At 44.1% G+C, this 18,540-nt stretch overlaps 1 protein-coding gene and 1 long non-coding RNA gene across 2 annotated transcripts in view; one reads left to right on the top strand and one right to left on the bottom strand.

The window, feature by feature from the left end:
* The window catches only part of LOC103588569 (tetratricopeptide repeat protein GNN-like), a 61,267-nt gene extending 44,821 nt beyond the window's left edge, over positions 1-16,446 (top strand). The window contains 4 exon segments of the mRNA XM_008570282.1: positions 728-880; positions 4,078-4,208; positions 15,553-15,682; positions 15,774-16,446. Coding sequence (XP_008568504.1) covers positions 728-880; positions 4,078-4,208; positions 15,553-15,682; positions 15,774-16,446 — 1,087 coding nt within the window.
* LOC103588568 lies at positions 11,253-18,336 on the bottom strand. The gene is made up of 3 exons (XR_550324.1): positions 18,069-18,336; positions 15,645-15,701; positions 11,253-11,676 (listed from the first exon to the last, which is right to left on the bottom strand). It is a non-coding gene; the product is annotated as an uncharacterized LOC103588568 (long non-coding RNA).
* Between the last annotated feature and the right edge of the window lie 204 nt (positions 18,337-18,540).

Here is an 18,540-nt window from a genome sequence, read left to right on the forward strand (position 1 = left end):
CCATCCCTATATAGGATCCGAACCCGTGGCCTTGGTGTTATCAGTACCGCACTCTTCCAAGTGAGACACAGGCTGGCCCAATAGCATAGTCATTCTAGAATCATAGAATTCATAGAATCAAGTGAGCATCCATAGGGCATTTTGTTCTTGTACTGAGCACTAGGAGGAAATGAGGTGTAGAGGGCATAGAAAGAAAGGGGAAAGTAATATTTTTGTGTGCCATCTATGTTCCAAGCTCTGTCCTGGAAGGTTTACATTTTGGTTATGTCATTTAATCCCAAATCCACCTTATGAGGTAGGTTTTATATCTTGTTTATATATAAGTAAACTGAGGCTCAAAAAAGGGTTACTTGCTCAAGGTCACAGAGCTAATTAGTGACAGAGTCAAGATTTATTTATTTATTTATTTTTTTAAATTTTTTTGTCTTTTATCTTTTTTCCGTGTCTGGCAACGGATCGCAACCCTCAGTGTTGCCCCCGTACCGGACCGGGGACTGGCAACGGGATTGCAAGCCTCGGTGCTGCTCCCGCGCCTCGCTCAGCCAGTGAGCGGGAACCGGTCTGTACATGGGATCCGAACCCTCGGACGGGAGCGCCGCCGCGCCTCCCAAGCGGCGCACCATCCAGTGCGCCACCGGGCCGGCCCGAGAATTATTCTTGATAGCACAGTGACTGTGGCCAACAGTTATCATGCCCAGTAAATAACCCATATGTGTTTTATTTTCAGGTTCGTTGCGGGAAACACTTCTCTTGCAAAAATGAAATTTCTAGAGTGCTTAAATATCAGGAGAAGTTTGTTTGGCAATAAAAACATGCTAATCGGAGAAATTATGGAATTTTTAGCAGATTTACTATTTTTTTCACTAAGTGATAATGAAAAGTAAGCTTTTATGAGATGTTTCAAGTAATGTGTCTCTTCTCCCAAAACCAAAAACCCCACCAGTGGCAGGGAGGTCTGGGGTTCCATATACAGGGTCCAGCCCTTCTCAGAAACCTGGGGGACTCACCCTGCCTGAGAGCTCTGTCATGGTGTGTTTGTCAGGACGCTGACTGTGTTGCATTCCAAAGGAATATTCTCATGGTAAAACGAGAATAGTAATAATATCTTCCTCACAAGATTATTGGGAGGATTAAAAGATCCTATATGTAAAGAGTTTAGCAGAATGCCTGGCACATACTAAAAGAATTCAACGAGTTATTAGTATTATGATTTTGCTCCCTGGCAGGTGATTATTGAGGCACTTGATACCACAGAATCGTCCTCTCACTCATCCTAAGACCAGCACTGTGAGAGAGAACAGGACTTTCTTTAGAGAAGCAAAAAGCTTGACGGTAGAACCCTTGCCTTGTAAGAGAAAAAGCTGAACACGCAGCACACTGATTGGGTCATCTCTCCTGCCAGGCTGCCCACCACACATCCAGAGCCGGCAGGGCAGGAGTCACAAGACACTTCACACTGCTGGGCCATTCCACAGGGATGGCCTCCATGCCGGAGGACCTGACCATACATGGGTGCCTTCTTCCCAGGCCTCACTGTCAATGGTCAACCTTCTGAAACCATGGAGAAGCCTTTTTCCTCACTGAAGGTTGTCCTTAGGTGACTGCATCTTCCACATTGGTTAAGACCAGGAGACATTTTGTTTTGTAACTCAGCTCACCTCCCAAACATGTGTAGATCCTTTGTCCTGGTGGCCAGAGACCCTCACGACAGCTGTCATGTACTACAGAAATGACCCCTGGGATCCTGAGGGTCTTGTAGGATGGGGGTGGGCAGGGCTGTACAAATGAGGTCAAATTAAAAAATTAAAAGTTAAAAAAAAAAAGACAGAGAAGAATGAACAAAATGTCTTAAAAGCAGTGATACGTACTCATTGAAGTAATTGTCTACTGTTTTCAACTGTTTAGTCATTCATCAGTAGCTACCCTTTCATCAGTAGCTTTTCTTCACAGCTAAGTTTCTTTACCTCCTCGCCTCCCATTTACTGTCCTTTACACTGCCACCCCTACCCAATTCCATTTTGTCCACTCCTGTGGAAGTCATCAGGGACATCCCCAAAATGTCCCTTTGTACTTTTTATCTTGTTGACACTCTTCTCTGAAGTATTTGACAGCGTTGATCACTCCCTTCCTGAGACTATGGTCCCCTGGTTTCGGAGGTGCCTTCCTCAGTCCTCTCTGACTCTGCCTTCTCAGTTTCTTTTGTGGGTTCCTCTTCCTCTCCCTGCCTCTTGCCCAAATGTGGGTGTTCTCTAGGGTTCAGTTCTTGGGCTCTATGCTTGTCTTAGTCTTAGCACCTCAACCTCACCCATGCTTAGGGCTTCAGCCATCACTCCATAAGGTGATGGCTTCTCGTCCCCATCTTCTTCTCAGACCCTATCATCAGCACAGACACGTGCATCCATCTTTCCACTGGGCGTCTCCATTTGGGTGTTCCACTGGCTTTCCAGAGTCAACCTGCTCAAGACTGAACACCTCCACCACTTACTCCCTGACAAAATGCTGCTTCTCCTGTCACACCCAGGGTAGACACCATGGTGGCATCATCTTCCTGATACATCTTCATGATATTTATCATCAGTCACTGTGCTAAACACTTTACATGCATTTTCTCATTTAATCCTCACAGTAACTCTGTTATCCCCATTTGGAACATGAGAAAGCTGAGGCTTAGAAGGTTAAGATGCTTGCCCAGCTTTTAAGTGGTAGGGCCAGGGTTAGCACCTGGAAGTCTGATTGAAGAGCCTGTGTGTCTAACCACTGTGACCTGTTACCACGTCTGATGACTGTAGAGCTTGAGCTCTTAGCCATGTCACTCTAGTGCACCTATAGTGTTGAGTTACAGCAATAGGTAGCGCCAGAGCTACTCTAATTGTATGGCTGGGGCTATTTTCGGACTCCCACCTTTGTAGCCAGTTGTATTGTTAAATCAATTCATAACTAAAGCCAAAATGTTTCATTATTTTAATTATACTAAGTTTCCATTTATATTGTCGGGGCTAGGGCTCAGACCCTTACAAACCCATTGTACAGACTGGGTCACCAGACCCCTCACATGCAGGTCCATGCTAGGTGATTGGGAAAGATCCCAGGAACCGTTGGCAGATGACCTGAGCTCAGTGCTCAGCAGCAGTAGCAGTTAGAGCAGCAGCAGTAGCTTACAGCAGATCCAGCAGCAGTGGCAGTGGCCTCCCGGAGGGTCCTGGGGGCCCTGGCAGCAACAGCTTCCAGCAGCAGTAGCAGCCTCCCTGTGGCCCCCCTGGGGGAATCCCAGGGGCCGGGGGGCCCTGTGGATCAGAGCCACTTGTCCTTTATACGTAAGTCCATAACCCAGGACACCTGGGTGCACATGTGCATATTTACATCAAATGCTCAGCAAGATTCTGATCATCTGAGGAGCCCTGACCATTTTCCTTTGCTTTCCGTATATATAGACACCCCTGCAACATGCCCAGCATCAGCACCACCACATCCAGTGCTACATCGAGCCCTAGCCAAACCCTCTTAGTGTCCGTGGTGACTGCATTAGCTCAGCTGTTCATCCTTCTTCCTCTGGACTAACTGGTCTCCTGCCTACAGCCTCACTTGCTTCGGTTTATCCTTCCCTCCTCCACCCAGGCAAATTTTCTAATGTGAATTTGATCATGTTCTCTCTCTCTTTTTTTTTTTTTCTTTTTTTTTTCCTTTTTGTCTTTTTTACTGACCGGTAACAGGATTGCAACCCTCGGTGTTGCGCCTGCACCCCGCTCAACCAGTGAGCGGGAACTGGTCTCCACGTGGGATCCGAACCCTCGGCGGGAGCACCACTGCGCTCTCAGGCGGCGCACTCTCCAGTGCGCCACCGGGCCGGCCCCTGATCATGTTCTCTTAATGAAAGCTGTTCAATGTTAAAGTCCCAAACCCTTAGGTTTGCATTTGTCTTTCATGAGCAGATCTGTGCTTCACTCTCCAATAGGGCAAGGATTAGTCCTACTCGTCTCTGGTCCCTAGTCCTAGCACCAGTATTCAGTGATTATTGAGTGAATGAATGAATGCATGCCATGCTTCTCTGATGCAAAACTTTAATTTTCTCTTTTCTAGATCCCAAAGTAAAGTAATTGAATATTATAAACATGTGATAAAAATAAAGGAAAATGCAGACACACTGGCCAGGTCCTCCCTCGTCAGGAAGCAGCTGAACATCAGCCTCAGCGATACCTTCTGTAAATTAGGTAATTGCTCCGATCTATTTCTGTTATAAGCAGGTGACTTTTCCCTTTTGTTTCACCTGCATACTTTGCTTACTTAAAAATGTCTTCAGTTCACATTTGCAGTGTGGTTAGGATCAAGTATTTTTCTGTAAGGAGTCATTTCTTGTCACCATTTGTTGTTTATATCTCCTGCTGTTGATTGGAGTTATTCATTTAACACGAATGAGGCCCACTTCTGGCTCACAGGAACATGGTACATGGTTAATTCAACCTTTCGTGTGAGATTCTCATGCTTTTGCTTCCCTGGGTAAGGGTGGGAGCAGACCATGTCTTCAGCACACAAAGACGAGAGGTGACAGGGAAAGTCATCTGCTTATGAAGACCTTTCAATCAGTTGTCCTTCAGTATGTAAGAAGCATTTTTAGTTTTCCTACCTTTAATGGAAAATTTCTATCTAAATGGAAATATGCCTGCTCGAACATAAACTAAGATGTAAACCAGAGCCACATATAGTTGGAACTCCTTACTATTAATCGTTTTTAAAGATGTCTTAGGCCCTGTTGAGAAAATATAGGAAAAGTGGTCAGGGCCCCTCAGATGTTCAGAATCTTGCTGAGCATTTGATGTAAATAGGCATATGTGCTCAGGTGTTCCTTGGTTATCGTCTAGTGTAATTGTGCATGTGCACCCAGGTGTCCTGGGTTACGGACTTAAAATGTATAAGGATGAGTGGCTCTGATCCATGGCACCTCCCATCCCCGGGATGCTACTGCTGCTGCTGGAGGCTGCTGCTAGTGCCCCTGGGACCCTCTGCAAGGCCACTGCCACTGCTGGACCTGTAAGCTGCTGCCGCTGAGGAAGCTGAGGACTGAGCTCATGTCATCTGCCAACAGCTCCTGGAATCTTTCCTAATTACCTAGCATGGACCTGTGTGCGAGGGGTCTGGTGACACAGTATGTACGGTGGCTTTGGAGCATCTGAGCCCTAGCTCTGATAATATAAATGGAAATTTAGTATAACTAAAATAATGAAACATTTTGGCTTTAGTTATAATTTGCCTTACTTTACAGGCCCTGTGTAGTAAAAGTGTTACAGAACATGAGTCGTCAAAACAGTTCTCCTCTAAGTCAACAGTTATGTGTATTTTCATTGAGTGGGGGAAAGAACCATGGTATACAGATGGTTACACTGTATTTATTCAGCAAGCCTTTGTTTTAAGTGCTTTATACATTGTAATGCATGACAAAATTGTAAGGTTGTATTATCTTCCTTGCCTAATTTGTGGATCTGGGGTAGTTTGACAGAATCACTCACCCTATAAAGAAAAACAAGCCTCCCACCATTTCCCCTCCTTGAAGCACACAGCAGGAGGCTGTGCATGTGAATGGCAGCTCAACTGCAAACCATTTGCTTGCATTTGACTTCGTGACTTTGCATTGGGGTCTCACATATGAAACTTTGTTTCCTTTGTCTGTAGCTTGTCTCCCTTGTGGGGCAGATCCCTTGGGTGCTCTGCAGAGGGGCTGCTTCTCACTTTGAAGTGGTTCCCTAGGTTTTCCAATGTGACTTTCATGAATGCCGTGTGGCCTATATTTTAATTCAGATCATCTCAAACATACCTCTAAAGTTGGTGAAATCTGTGTTGGTCTTTTCTGGAAGCAGTAACAAACAGACACTAGGTTCTCCATGCTCAAAAGACTGTACTAAGTGTCTGCAGGTTACAAAAACAAAAGATATCTCCTTCCTTTTAGCAACTTATCAGTTGTTAGGAGGCAAATAAACCTATAATGAAAAATGTAGCACATTAAGGATTTAAAGCATAGCCTGGCTGGAGGGGACTGAACTGGGTTTTGGTTTTAGCTTGGCCATAATCAGCTGCATGACCTTCAGCAAGTCACAGCCTCTCTGGCCCAGGTCTGTCTCTGGGTCCCATCTGTAAAATAAGGGTGTTGTGTTCTTTTAGATCCTCAACAGAGTTAATATTCCATGCTTAAATGAAAGGAAGACAGTGAGCAGCAGCAGGAGATTTTTCAAGGAAAGCCGCCTTGGTGGGACCCTTCGGGAAGTAGAGGTTGTAAATCGTCAGAGAAAGGGGATGCTTCTAGGATGAGGGAACACAGAACAAAGAGAAATAAACAAGATGTAGAGAGGACCAACGGAGAGCTGTCAGAAGGGGCTAGGAGAAAGCCCCAGGACAGAGGAGGTAGGTGGGAGCAGGAGTGAAATAGGAAAACAGGTAGTGGTGGGAGAGTTGAGGCTGGGTGCTGATTTGAAGGAAATTCTGTCCCGTGGGCAGGTGGAGATTTAAGACTGAAGAAGGCTTGGGGGTCAATGATCCTCTAATGGGCTCTTCTATTCAGGAGATTGTTTCGAAAACTTTTCAGAATTACCAAGGCTGTCTAAAGCCTGCCTATAACACAGTGAAGAATTCCCTGTCCATTCTATATAATTTAACCCCCACCCTATTCCTCTCCCTTCTGTCCCCTCACTGAGCTTTAGTTTTCTTCATAGTATGTAACATAGTACTTTCCTATCTAAAATTATATTTTTATTTGTTTGTGAGGTTTTTTGTCTCCCTTGCTAAAAAGAAGGGATTCCTTCCATCTGTCTTCTCCACCATTGTATACTCTGCTCTTAGAACAGTGGCTGGCACATAGTAGGTGCTCAATTAGCTTTTGCCGAGTGAATGAATGTATGATGGAGGAAATGCCTTAGTTAATTCAGATTTACCCTCCCACTTTAGAAAAGCAAGTACTGATTATTAAGGGCATTTGAATGTCAATTACCGGTATTCCTATAGTTCTTTCAATCATTGTTTTATTATTTCATTCAACAAGTATTCACTGCACCTGTTAGGTGACAATCTCTACTTCAGTTCCTGGGGATATAGCAGTGAATGAGACAGATAGCGACTAACACTGCCTTCACTAGGAGAAGGCTGTCAGACAACTAAACATACAATTGTTCAAAGGGTTATTACAGAGATGGTTGTTAGACAACTAACTATACAATGGCTTAACTACACTTGGGGAAAGTGCTATCATGGGAAAATACAGGTACTAGGAGAGAACTCCATCTGTCATATGGAGGGGAACAGGTCAGGGATGCATCTGTGGAAGTGATGCTGAAACTGAATCCACAGGATGAGAAGTTGCTCACTAAATAAAGTGGTGAAGAGGGCGGAGGAGAGTCCTCTAGGCAGCAGGGACAGGATTTTTGAGGCTGGAAGCAGCTAAAAAGGCCCATGCAACTAGACTGTACAAAGCAATGCTGGGGGAGGGTACACAAAGTGGATTTTATAGGGGGGTCGGGGCCTGGGTCACAGGGTTCCTAGGCCCAATCAAGGACTTGGGATGTTGTCATGAGCTACTGAAGGCCAGTGCAAGGTTTTTGCAAAGCAGGTAAGTCTTAGGAACCTAGAGTCATTCCTTTAGCAGTCTTCACAAGAGATTTCTCATATAAGATTCTAAGATAATATTGTGAATCCAGAATCACAAAAGAGCATAAAGGACACTTTTATGGCACTCATTTTTTATTTCTTTCCAAGGTGCATATTTTGACCTCTCAAATAGACTGTGAACTCCCAAGGGCAGGGACCTCATTATTTATTCTTTGTATCTTCAAAGCCTCAGAAACAGTGCAAGCTGTATGTAAATGCTCTGTCAATGCAGGGAGGCTGAGAAGTAGATAAATAGGTTTTTTCTAGGTATTTACACAATTTGCCTTGTCTTATCCAAAAAAAAGGATGGCTGTGCTTCAGGCTAACAATACCAAAAGTAACAACCTAACTTGTACTTTAGTCTATTGAAAACAATCTTTGGTTGACTTTTCTGATTTCATTTTAGATTATAGATTACTGATGATAATTACTAGCTTGTATGTCTTGGCACCTTCCTTAGTCTTTTACTATTGCATTTGACCAACAGGTAGAATACAGTGTAGTTTTCCAAGGGGCATGAAAATAGTGGACTTCCAGCAATTTTTGATGATTAAATTTTAATTATAATTACAACATTTTAATGCATGAGTTTATAGTAAGCACATATTAAAATGATGGATTTGTGGGAGGACAACAAATCCTAAATTTTGTTTCCTCTTATGATCACAGTTTTGTGAGGCACTTATTCGTAAATGAAATCTCTTTTGGTTTAATATACACATTGCTCATCTCTTTTCAACTTTGATCCAGTTTCAAGTACAAACCTTTATCTAATAAAACTGTTAATTCTAGAGATTTTAGTAGGAATCCTGACTATGAAATGAGGGTTTTTGTGATTTATGTTTTAAGCTACCTCTGACTCAGAGTAATCTTATTGCTCTCCTTCTTTGATAAGTGTTTAAAATTTTTCTCTTGAGAAACCATTTCAGTGGGAGAAAAGAACAGAAATGTGGCTTTTCATATATTCCATTATATCAAGCTGAGTGTTCTGTACTGAATTGCTTATTTTGGATGAAGTATGGTAGGTGAACATAATGTTACTTCTCTCTCCCTGGGATTCTTTTAAAAAAGAAAAACCAACCACCCTCAGGCAAATTTAGAAGGAAGAAATTAAACATGGCTTTAGTGAAAACTCTGAGCAGGGTGAGTCAGCCCCTTCTCTTCATTTAATTTAAAAATGCTCAGCTCAGCTAGAACCCTCTTATCTATAGCAAGTTGGTCCCTTAATCCAAAAGTCAGGTTATAAGGGGCAAACCTTACATTTTAATTTTAATTCAGACATAAATATTCATTCTTTTCCCAAACTAGTGTAGAACCAAGGTCTCTTTTTCTTGTGTTTAATGGGTCCTTTGATTGGAATTAGATGTCATCTTTCTCAAAATGTTATCGCCCACAATTTCTAGGTTTGGGCTCTGCAGGAAGAGAACAATAATGATGCAGTCTGTGAGCAGAATCCTCTTAGATTGCTGTTTCCCCCTTGATCTTTTTCTTTTAAAGATGACTGGTAAGGGGACCTTAACCTTTGACTTGGTGTTGTCAGCACCATGCTCTCCCAAGTGAGATAACCAGCCATCCCTATATAGGGATCCGAACCCTTGGCCTTGGTGTTATCAGCACCACAGTCTCCCGAGTGAGCCACAGACCGCACCCCCTTGATCTTGTATAGTTGTCTTGCCCACTCATCAATTAATTTTTTAGCATCTTCTAGCACTGAGTCTTTCCAAAGCATTCAGTCTGGTTTTCACAGAAAACGACTCCCTTTCATTTCACATATATATAGTTAGATTACCTAGATGAGTCTACTAGCTGCTGGCATTTAGTGTGCCCTGGGCATTGGAGGGCATGTTTTATAGAGAAAGTGGAGGGCTCTGGCTGATGCAGTAAGCCAGTTCATATGTATTAACAGAGCTTCCTTTTTACTTGTGTAGATTTAATCATTTTAATGGGTTAGAAATTTGTAAATGTTATTGTTTGCAGGAAAGTGTCAAATAGCCCTCATAAGCTTAAAAAACTTAGAATTTGAAGGAACTCTAGAGATCACTGAGCTAATTTTAAAGCTGAGGAAATAGATATGTCATATGACTTACCCGAGTACATTTGATCAGAGAATCCTGTGAATAAGATATTTTAATCATTGAGGCTCACAAAGAGCAAGTGACATCCCAAAACCTGGCAGCTAATAAGTAGTAGACTTAGGTCTTGGAATCCAGTTCTCTGACCCCAAACCCCAAGCCCTTCCCACTGTTTGTGGGTCTAGGAGTTTTTGGTCTTGTTGGGGAGACAAGCACATAAAGATAACTGCAATCCCATGTGATATATACTATGATATTGGAGAGGGCATGGGTAAGCACATAAAAGAAGCAACAAGAAAGACTTCCTAGAAAAAGGGATTTAGGCTGTGAGTTCTTACAATTGCTTTTTAAAGAAGTTGAGGAAGAGTATTTTAAGCAAGAAAGATTAGCATGAACAAAGGCAAGGCAGGGTGAATCAGGGTGGTGTGAAACTCCAGAATGGGGAAGATTGGGGAGTGATGTTGGAGGAATCAGCAGAGTTTATGGCATGGAAAATCTTGTCTACCACACTCAAGCGTTTGGCAGGGGAGCTGCTGTAGGATTTCCAGCACTAAGGGACCTGGCTAGATTTGTGTTTTAGATAGTAGACTCTTGAGGCCAAATAGAAGATGGGATTGGTTGAGGGGAGACAGGAGAGTCTCCTGTGTAAACTAAGATAGGTATAGTAGAAATGGAGAGAAAGGGTTGGATTTGAGATTTAGTAGGTAAATCTGACAGCACTCAGTGCTTCATTGGATATGGAAGGTAAGGGAAAGGGAATAGTCAAAGGCATTTCCCAATTTATGGCTATCCCATAGGCCCACACAACTGGGTGGGTAATGCTGTTGCCATTCCAAGATAGGAAGCACAGATTAGGGGGTGGGATGGGAGCCATCATGAGCCCATTTTGGACATGTTGGTTTTGAGTTTTCTATATGAGTGGAGGCATTCAGTAGGTGGTAGAAGGAGCTAGAAGGCTGAACTGGAGAAAACAATTGGGAATCCTTAGCATATACTTGGTGGCCCAATCGAGTAGAATGGTTGAAAGAGCCAAGAAGAATATAAAACAAGAAGACAGCAAGAGATAGAACTTAGGAGAATGCCAATAATTAAAGGGTTGGCAGAGAAAAGGGTTATAGGAAAAGATGAAGAATGGCCCTAGAGGTAGGCTAAGAATCAGCGAAATCATGGAAGCCAAGAAAGGAGAGTGTTGAGAACTGACCACCAGATCGAGAACAGACCATTGTGTTTAGCAACACAGAAGTCACAGGGAACCTTCAGTTTTGGTGGTAGGGACAAAAACCTGTTTCCTTTTCACAAAGGTGAGGGTCTGCACAGGTCCAGCCCCTTTAATTGGTGCAGTGAGTTCATGTAGTACTGGGGGCAGACAACAGAGGGCGCTGCTTGACAGCTGCAAACAGGTCCTTCTGAGCAGGCTAGGCAATGGTCTCAGTGGAGCCGAGTTGACCCCTCAACCTCTTTTATTTTTTTCTTTAGGGCAGAAATTGAGGGCCCATGGATACATCCAATTGCAACCTTTTACTTTATTTGGGACAATGATAGCTCTCTCCCCAATCGGTTTATAAACCCACGTATTTATTGAAAGAATGAGTAAACAAATTTAATTTCTCAAACTGAAGGATTTCTGACAAAGAAACTTTGGACACAGCATAATTATCAAACAAAAATAAACTTGCAACAAAGAGCCTTTAGATACTGCTGAATCCTCCTTCCTCATTACAAATTTGCAGCCTGTCTTCTGGACAGACAATATCGGCTGTTGTTGTCCTTGCTTCTTAATCCCACTTGCTCCCAGCACAGAGGGGAAGTTCACTGTTGGGCAGTGTCCACTGAGTCTCAGACTCATTCAGGGAAACTTACTGAGGACCTGTGCCAACCTGAGATTGCACTGTTACCTGGTGACAACTGCCTGAGTTGTTGCGGTGGGCCCAGGAGGAAGTAAACATCTCTCACACAGGACTGCCTTGCAAAAATCCACCTATTAGGTGACAGCAAATATTATATGAAGCAAGAGGAACAGGCTTACATTTCAGTAGAATAAATTTTAGAAAAGTTGTGCTTCAGAAGAGTACTTAAAAGGACAGAGGACTGTCTTTAGATAAAATATCTTGCTTTCTTTTTCCAGAAGAAATAATAAATGTACCACTTTCTTAATGTTAAGCACTGGACATAAAGTAGGAAGAGTAGGAAAACTTACTACTTAAAATCTGGGAACAGATTTTTCAAGACAATTGGTGGGACCTTCTCTCATATTCCCACCCCCAATTCACACTCCATTGGAAATAAGGTGGGTGTGGCTCCATCCAGAGGCACAGCCTGGAAAAGGTGACTGATGGTGCCTTCCTAGCTATATTTTTAAGAAAAATCTCCTACAGAACCAGTGTGACAGGGGGAATAATGTTCACTTTTCCCACTTCCATAAGTTATGGTCTTTGTTTTTTTTTTTTTTTTCCCCTTTTGTCTTTTTTCGTGTCCGGCAACGGATCGCAACCCTCAGTGTCGCTCCCGTACTGGGGACTGGCAACGGGATCGCAACCCTCGGTGTTGCGCCCGCACCTCACTCAGCCAGTGAGCGGGAACCGGTCTGTATGTGGGATCCGAACCCCCGGCGGGAGCGTCGCCGCGCTCCCAAGCGGCGCACTGTAGCAGTGCGCCACCGGGCCGGCCCGAAGTTATGGTCTTTGATCCTAGGAATCTGGGTTGGAATCCCGGTTCTATTTTCTTTTTTTTTTTTTTTTTGTCTTTTTTGTCTTTTTCCGTGTCCAGCAACGGATCACAACCCTCAGTGTTGCCCCCGCACCGGACCGGGGACCGGCAACGGGATCGCAACCCTCGGTGCTGTTCCCGCGCCTCACTCAGCCAGTGAGCGGGAACCGGTCCGTATGTGGGATCCGAACCCTCGGGCGGGAGCGCCGCCGCGCTTCCCAAGCGGAGCACTATCCAGTGCGCCACCGGGCCGGCCCTATTTTCTGGGCGTATGTATGTAACCTATCTGAGTGTCAATTTTCTTCCAACCAAAATGGTGTAATAAAGTCTACTTATAGGGTTATTCTGAAGATTTAAGGAGATGTTGTATGCAAAACAATCAACAGAATATAAAATTAAATGTTAGTTTCCCTTCCTATCCAGAGCAAAGGTTTGAAGTGGGAGGAGGTTCGGTGACTTCACTCCAATTTAAACTAACCCATTCTGTTTTTCCTATTTCTTGGTTTGGGAGGACTGACAAAGGCTGGCCCAACTGGTACCAGCTCCCAGGAAAGATGGGGTGGACTAGGGGTGGGGCTGAGGCAAGAATGTCCTTTCCTGGAGATTGCTTGCTGCCAGAAAGAAAGAATCAGATTGTGTCCAAGACGGTTCTGAGGTCAAATCTATAGGGACAGGTCCAGAATGGGTCACCAGCGGAAAGGGCCTGAAGAGTCAAGGTGTGTGGCCAAGGGAGTCTAGGGAGCAAGAGCATGAAGTGGTGTGTGTAAAGGGCACTGGAAGCTGGTTCGTGTGAAAATCTCAATCCCACAGCAAGTCAGAGCCTCTTAAAAGGCTTTGGTCAGATCAGTCACACCTGCAGGATCTGTGTATTGGCTTCTAGAGAATCTCTGAAAATGGGTTCTACCATAGCCACCACAGGAGACATTCTGTTGTTCTCTACCTTTCAGGCCAGCTAAAGCTAATGTAACTTGGCCATCACAAACAGGGTAGTTCAGAAGTGCATTCTGTTGAGTTAGATTAGTGCAACTGGGAACATGATAGGGAGTCACGAAAATAATTCAAAATGAAGAAAAATAGCCACAGATTGCTAAGCAGAGACAACAGCTGAAACTCTCTATCAGCTTTCCAGAAAAAGCTGCAAGCAATATGAGACATAGGCTATGACCCAAGAAACAGAGCTACAGAGAGAGAACATCTCAGCGAGCAGAAGCCAGAGCTGATACTCAGAAGGACAATCCAGCATGGGGAATAGGCACCCCAGTGTAGCAAGCAGTCAAGGGCATGGGAATGAGGCCAACTCAGGATTGTTCTACCATGAACTAGAGCAACTTAATTAACCTCTTTCAGTTTTCTCGTTTTTAAAAAACAAATAAAATGAATATGCGCTAAAAATTCTCCAGAAGGATATACTAGAAACTTTTATGACCTTACACTTTGATACATTTTCCCTTTTGAACCATGTGTGTGTTCTGTTAAAAAGAATAAATGAAAAAAAAAAAGACAAGTGACGATAGTTTATATTTTACAGGATTACACAGTCCTGATGGATGATAATTACTCACATATATTTGCTGCTGTTATTATTAATACAGAGATGCTGACTGGGTCATCTGTCAGTGTGTTTAGTCTTTACATACCCAGCAATTTCTGTCACATAAACAGATCAATGCCCTACATGTACCTGCCTTTCTTTACATTTATAATCAATGGTATAAATTCAGCCCCTTAAAAACAGTCTTGTAAATGGGTAAAATGAATAAATGAGTATCATTTGCAAATGATAGATTAGATTGTAAGAGTATTTTTTTTTTACTTATTTTTTTCTTTTTTTGGTGGCTGGCCAGTAAGGGGATCTAAACCCTTAACCTTGGTGTTACCAACACCATGCTCTAACCAAGTGAACTAACGTGGGCTAGTCGTCTTTTTTTTACTTTTAAAAAATTTTAGAGAATGAAATTATTGATAGTGGTACCTGGTTAACATTTTATTCGATTTTTTTTTTTTTTGAAAAATTTCAAACCTACAGAGAACTTTCAAGGATAGTATAAAGGAACAACTGTATAACCTTAACCTATACTCACTAGTTGTTAATATTTTGCCATATTCGCATTCTCTTTTTCATACACATACAGACTCATACATATTTTTCTTAACCATTGGAAATCTAGTTGCAAACATGACACTTTTATTTCTAAATAGTTTAACATGAGTCTTCTGAGTACAAGCACGTTTCCCTACATAACCACAACGCAATAATCAAACCCAGGAAATTTAACTATCACATAAGACTATTATCTAATGTACAGTCCATATTCAAATTTCCTCAAGTATCCTAATAAATGTACTTTATATCTCTCTACTTTTCTTTTTTTTTCCTTTTTGTCTTTTTTGTGACCGGTAACGGGATCGCAACCCTCAGTGTCGTGCCCGCACCGCGACCGGCAACGGGATCGCAACCCTCAGTGTCGCGCCCGCACCGCGCTCAACCAGTGAGCGGACCGGTCTCTACATGGGATCCGAACCGTTGGCGGGAGCGCTGCCGCTCTCCCAAGCGCCACACTCTACAGAGTGCGCCACCAGGCCGGCCCAATATCTCTCTACTTTTTGATCCAGAATCCTATTGAGGGTCTTGCATTGCATTTGGTTGTGTCTTCTAGTCTAGAACATTTAAGTAGACTTGTTTTGTCTTTCACAACATTGACAATTTTGAAGAGTTAAGTCAGGTTCCACCCACCCCTCCCTGCTCCAATGTCCTTTGGTTTGTATCTGTATGATTGTTTCTTTATGATTAGACTCAGGTTAAATGTTTTTGGCAGAATATTACAATAGGTAATGATCCATTTTTCCGTGTCCGGCAACGGATCGCAACCCTCAGTGTTGCCCCCGTACCGGACCGGGGACCGGCAACGGGATCGCAACCCTCGGTGTTGCCCCCGCGCCTCGCTCAGCCAGTGAGCGGGAGCCGGTCTGCATGTGGGATCCGAACCCTCGGGCGGGAGCGCCACCGCGCTTCCCAAGCGGCGCACTTATCCAGTGCGCCACCGGGCCGGCCCCACTACCACCTTTTGTAAATTTTTTTTATCCTTTTTAAAATGTGTGAAGCCAAGAATGTTTAAAAATTCCAATATTCTTATTTTCAAATGCCCAGCAGGTCAATTATTGACAAGTGACTCTTCTCATCATGTCATGATGGAGGCAGTAGGCTATTTGTATAGATCACTTGATAGACGAGCAACCTACCTGGGATCCTCTCATTCGTCAGTCCACGGAATCCTGCAGTGAGTTTCTGTTTCATGTCTAAAAAAGAAATATGCTTCTGGTTATTCATATTGTATATATGAACTCTTGACAACTTTTGATCTTTTGTAGCCTTCTGAGGGAAATCGAGCGGATCCGGGGCAGGAGATGTTGGCCTGAAGGCATGAGCCGGCAATATCCCAAGGGTTGTAAGAGTGGCTCCTCACTGTGGGAATACTTGCTTAAATTAAACTACCACAGCGCTCAGAGCTCTAATACAGTGAGCTCTGCAATGTGCACGAATACAGCTAAGTTACAGAGGGCTAAAAGCATGGACTTGGCACCTCATACAATTTCAGTTAAATCAAAATGTGCTTCTGGAAAAGGGAAAAAGATCTTGAGACCCATTACTTGCATTTGTGGTGAGGAAAAGATTCAACAGAAGACACAAAATAATGTTGAAATATGGAATGGCCCAGGAAAGGAAGCATCAAAGAAAAAGAAAGACTATTCCTCTAACATTTTTTCTCTGGGTAAAATGAATGGTTTAGTAAAGCCTTCAAGGCAAAGGATTTTGTCAGCTCCAAGTGAGAGTGGAGAAGAGAAAATCACAATTTACCGCCATCCCCTGCTAGGGCCTCTTAACACAAATAAATCTTGGGAATCCATGGCTGAACTCATACCAGAAAAGTGGCTTTTTCATAGCACACATTACAGTTCAACTCCTCAGAAGTGATTTTTGCAGAGAAGATCTCATATTGAAACAAAATTGTTGAAGACCTCAAATGATACTAATAAGGATTAAAAATTATCATGGGTTGTGTAAGTTTTTTCCACTTGTCTTTATTTACAACTCTTTGGATACTTCCTTCTAAAACACTTAGAAGTGATAAATCAAGGTCTGGAGACTTGATTTTTCTTAGCCCTTTACTGTAACTGATTTTCTCTAAAAAGAACAGTTTCTAAGTGATTCTCATTTCTATGATGGGTAGAGCAATGTTGATCTCAGTGTTCTGAAATAATACAGAGAAGCAATGTTATCGGAGTTCTAATTGTGCTATTTTTACATTGTTATAGCTTATCTATTTTGAACTTATGAACTAATTTTCCATGTAAACAAAATTTATAATTGATATCACCAAACATTTTTATGAAACATGAATAACTAAGAATATAAATTAGAATGGACTCATACATATTTACATATGAATAACTAAGAATATAAATTGGAATGGACTCAGACCGGTCCGCTCACTGGTTGAGCGCGGTGCGGGCGCGACACTGAGGGTTGCGATCCCGTTGCCGGTCGCGGTGCGGGCGCGACACTGAGGGTAAGTAAAGTAAGTCTAAAGTACCAGAGCCCATGGATTTGATATTGTATCTGTTTTCAACGTTGTATTGCCTCATTTTATCAGTGATTTTTAAAACATTAACCATTGGGCCGGCCCAGTGGAGCACTGCTGTAGTGCGCCGCTTGGGAAGCGTGGCTGCGCTCCCGTGGAGGGTTCGGATCCCACATACAGACCGGTTCCTGCTCACTGGCTGAGCGAGGCGCGGGAGCAACACCGAGGGTTGCGATCCCGTGGCCAGTCCTGGTCCGGTACGGGGGCAACACTGAGGGTTGCGATCCGTTGCCGGACACGGAAAAAGACAAAAAAAAAAAAAAACATTAACCATTAACTGTTAAGGATTACTCATCGGCTCTCTTCTTCCCTATCACTCACTGAAATCCTAACATTTAGGAAACCAAATGGAAGAACGGGCTCATCTGTGTGAAATTAAGAAAGTTATTTCACCTCTCATAGCCTCAGTTTCATTATCTGTAAAATGGGAGAAATTATGGCACCTACTTTTCAGGATTACTGAGAAGACTGCATGAGGTAATGCACATAGCAAGTCTTCAAAAAATGGTAGTTATTATTATCTGCCACAGTCTAATGCCACCTTTTCCCATGAAACATCTCCTGCTCCTCCACAATTTAAGCATGCCCAAATGCCTCAGGTTATTTGTCTCTAATCGTGCCCCAGCTATGTCACATATGGCAGTATGGTCTCCCTGGCAGAATGCCAGCGTGGGGATGTGTTTCCTTTACTCTACCCTATGGTAACCACAGGGTAGCTCGGGAAGTCCTTGCAGTGAAGTGACTCTCAAACGGATTCTGGGTGGGCTGCATCGGTGTTTCCTGAAGGAGCTGAGCCTGACTCAGTCTACACAGAGGTGCTGCCTGGTGGGGAGGTTACTGTTCATTTGGCATTAGTTGAACCAAAGGCATAGGACAGGTGCAGCCTAGCAGGTTTGAGAGGAGACCTGTGCACCGAGCCTGTGAGCGTGGGCAGGAGCCCGGGGACCGAGTCCCGAGGACCTCTCTCGTAAGGCGGCCATCTAGGATGGGGCACTGGCCTTCCAGGCTGTGCAACGGGGGTTACCTTCAAAGTCATCGGGGGATTTAAGGGGCTGGGATCCTGCAGCCGAATCAGCCTAGGCACTGGGGCCTCGGCTCAGCCACCCCCACGGCGGACCTGGATGGGTCCATGCTGGGGATCGGGGGACGTCTCAGACCGGCCCCCACGACCCAAGGAAGGTCCAAACCGCAGAGGTCATGAATGCGGAGAGAGGTCGTCTTCCGTATCTGTGGCCAGAGCAGCCGGGGGACGCGCTGGACACTTTCCGTGCAGCGGAGCTCGTCGGACAGCGCTGGGGCCGCGTCTAGTCTCCCGGTTCCGTGTGGCCTCCACCCCGCCTCCCGGGCGCCCCGCAGGTCAGGAAGTGACCACAGCAGCCGCCACCCCCGGCCGCGGCGCCGCCCCGCCCGTGACACCGCCCCCGCCCGGTTCCCGCCCCAGACCCCGCCCCGCGGCGGCCGCAGGGCCGGGCCTCGCCGCCACGTGCTCCCACGCA

The sequence above is a fragment of the Galeopterus variegatus genome, unplaced genomic scaffold (assembly GCF_000696425.1).
Source record: "Galeopterus variegatus unplaced genomic scaffold, G_variegatus-3.0.2 Scaffold588, whole genome shotgun sequence".
In the NCBI taxonomy this organism is placed as follows: Eukaryota; Metazoa; Chordata; class Mammalia; order Dermoptera; family Cynocephalidae; genus Galeopterus; species Galeopterus variegatus.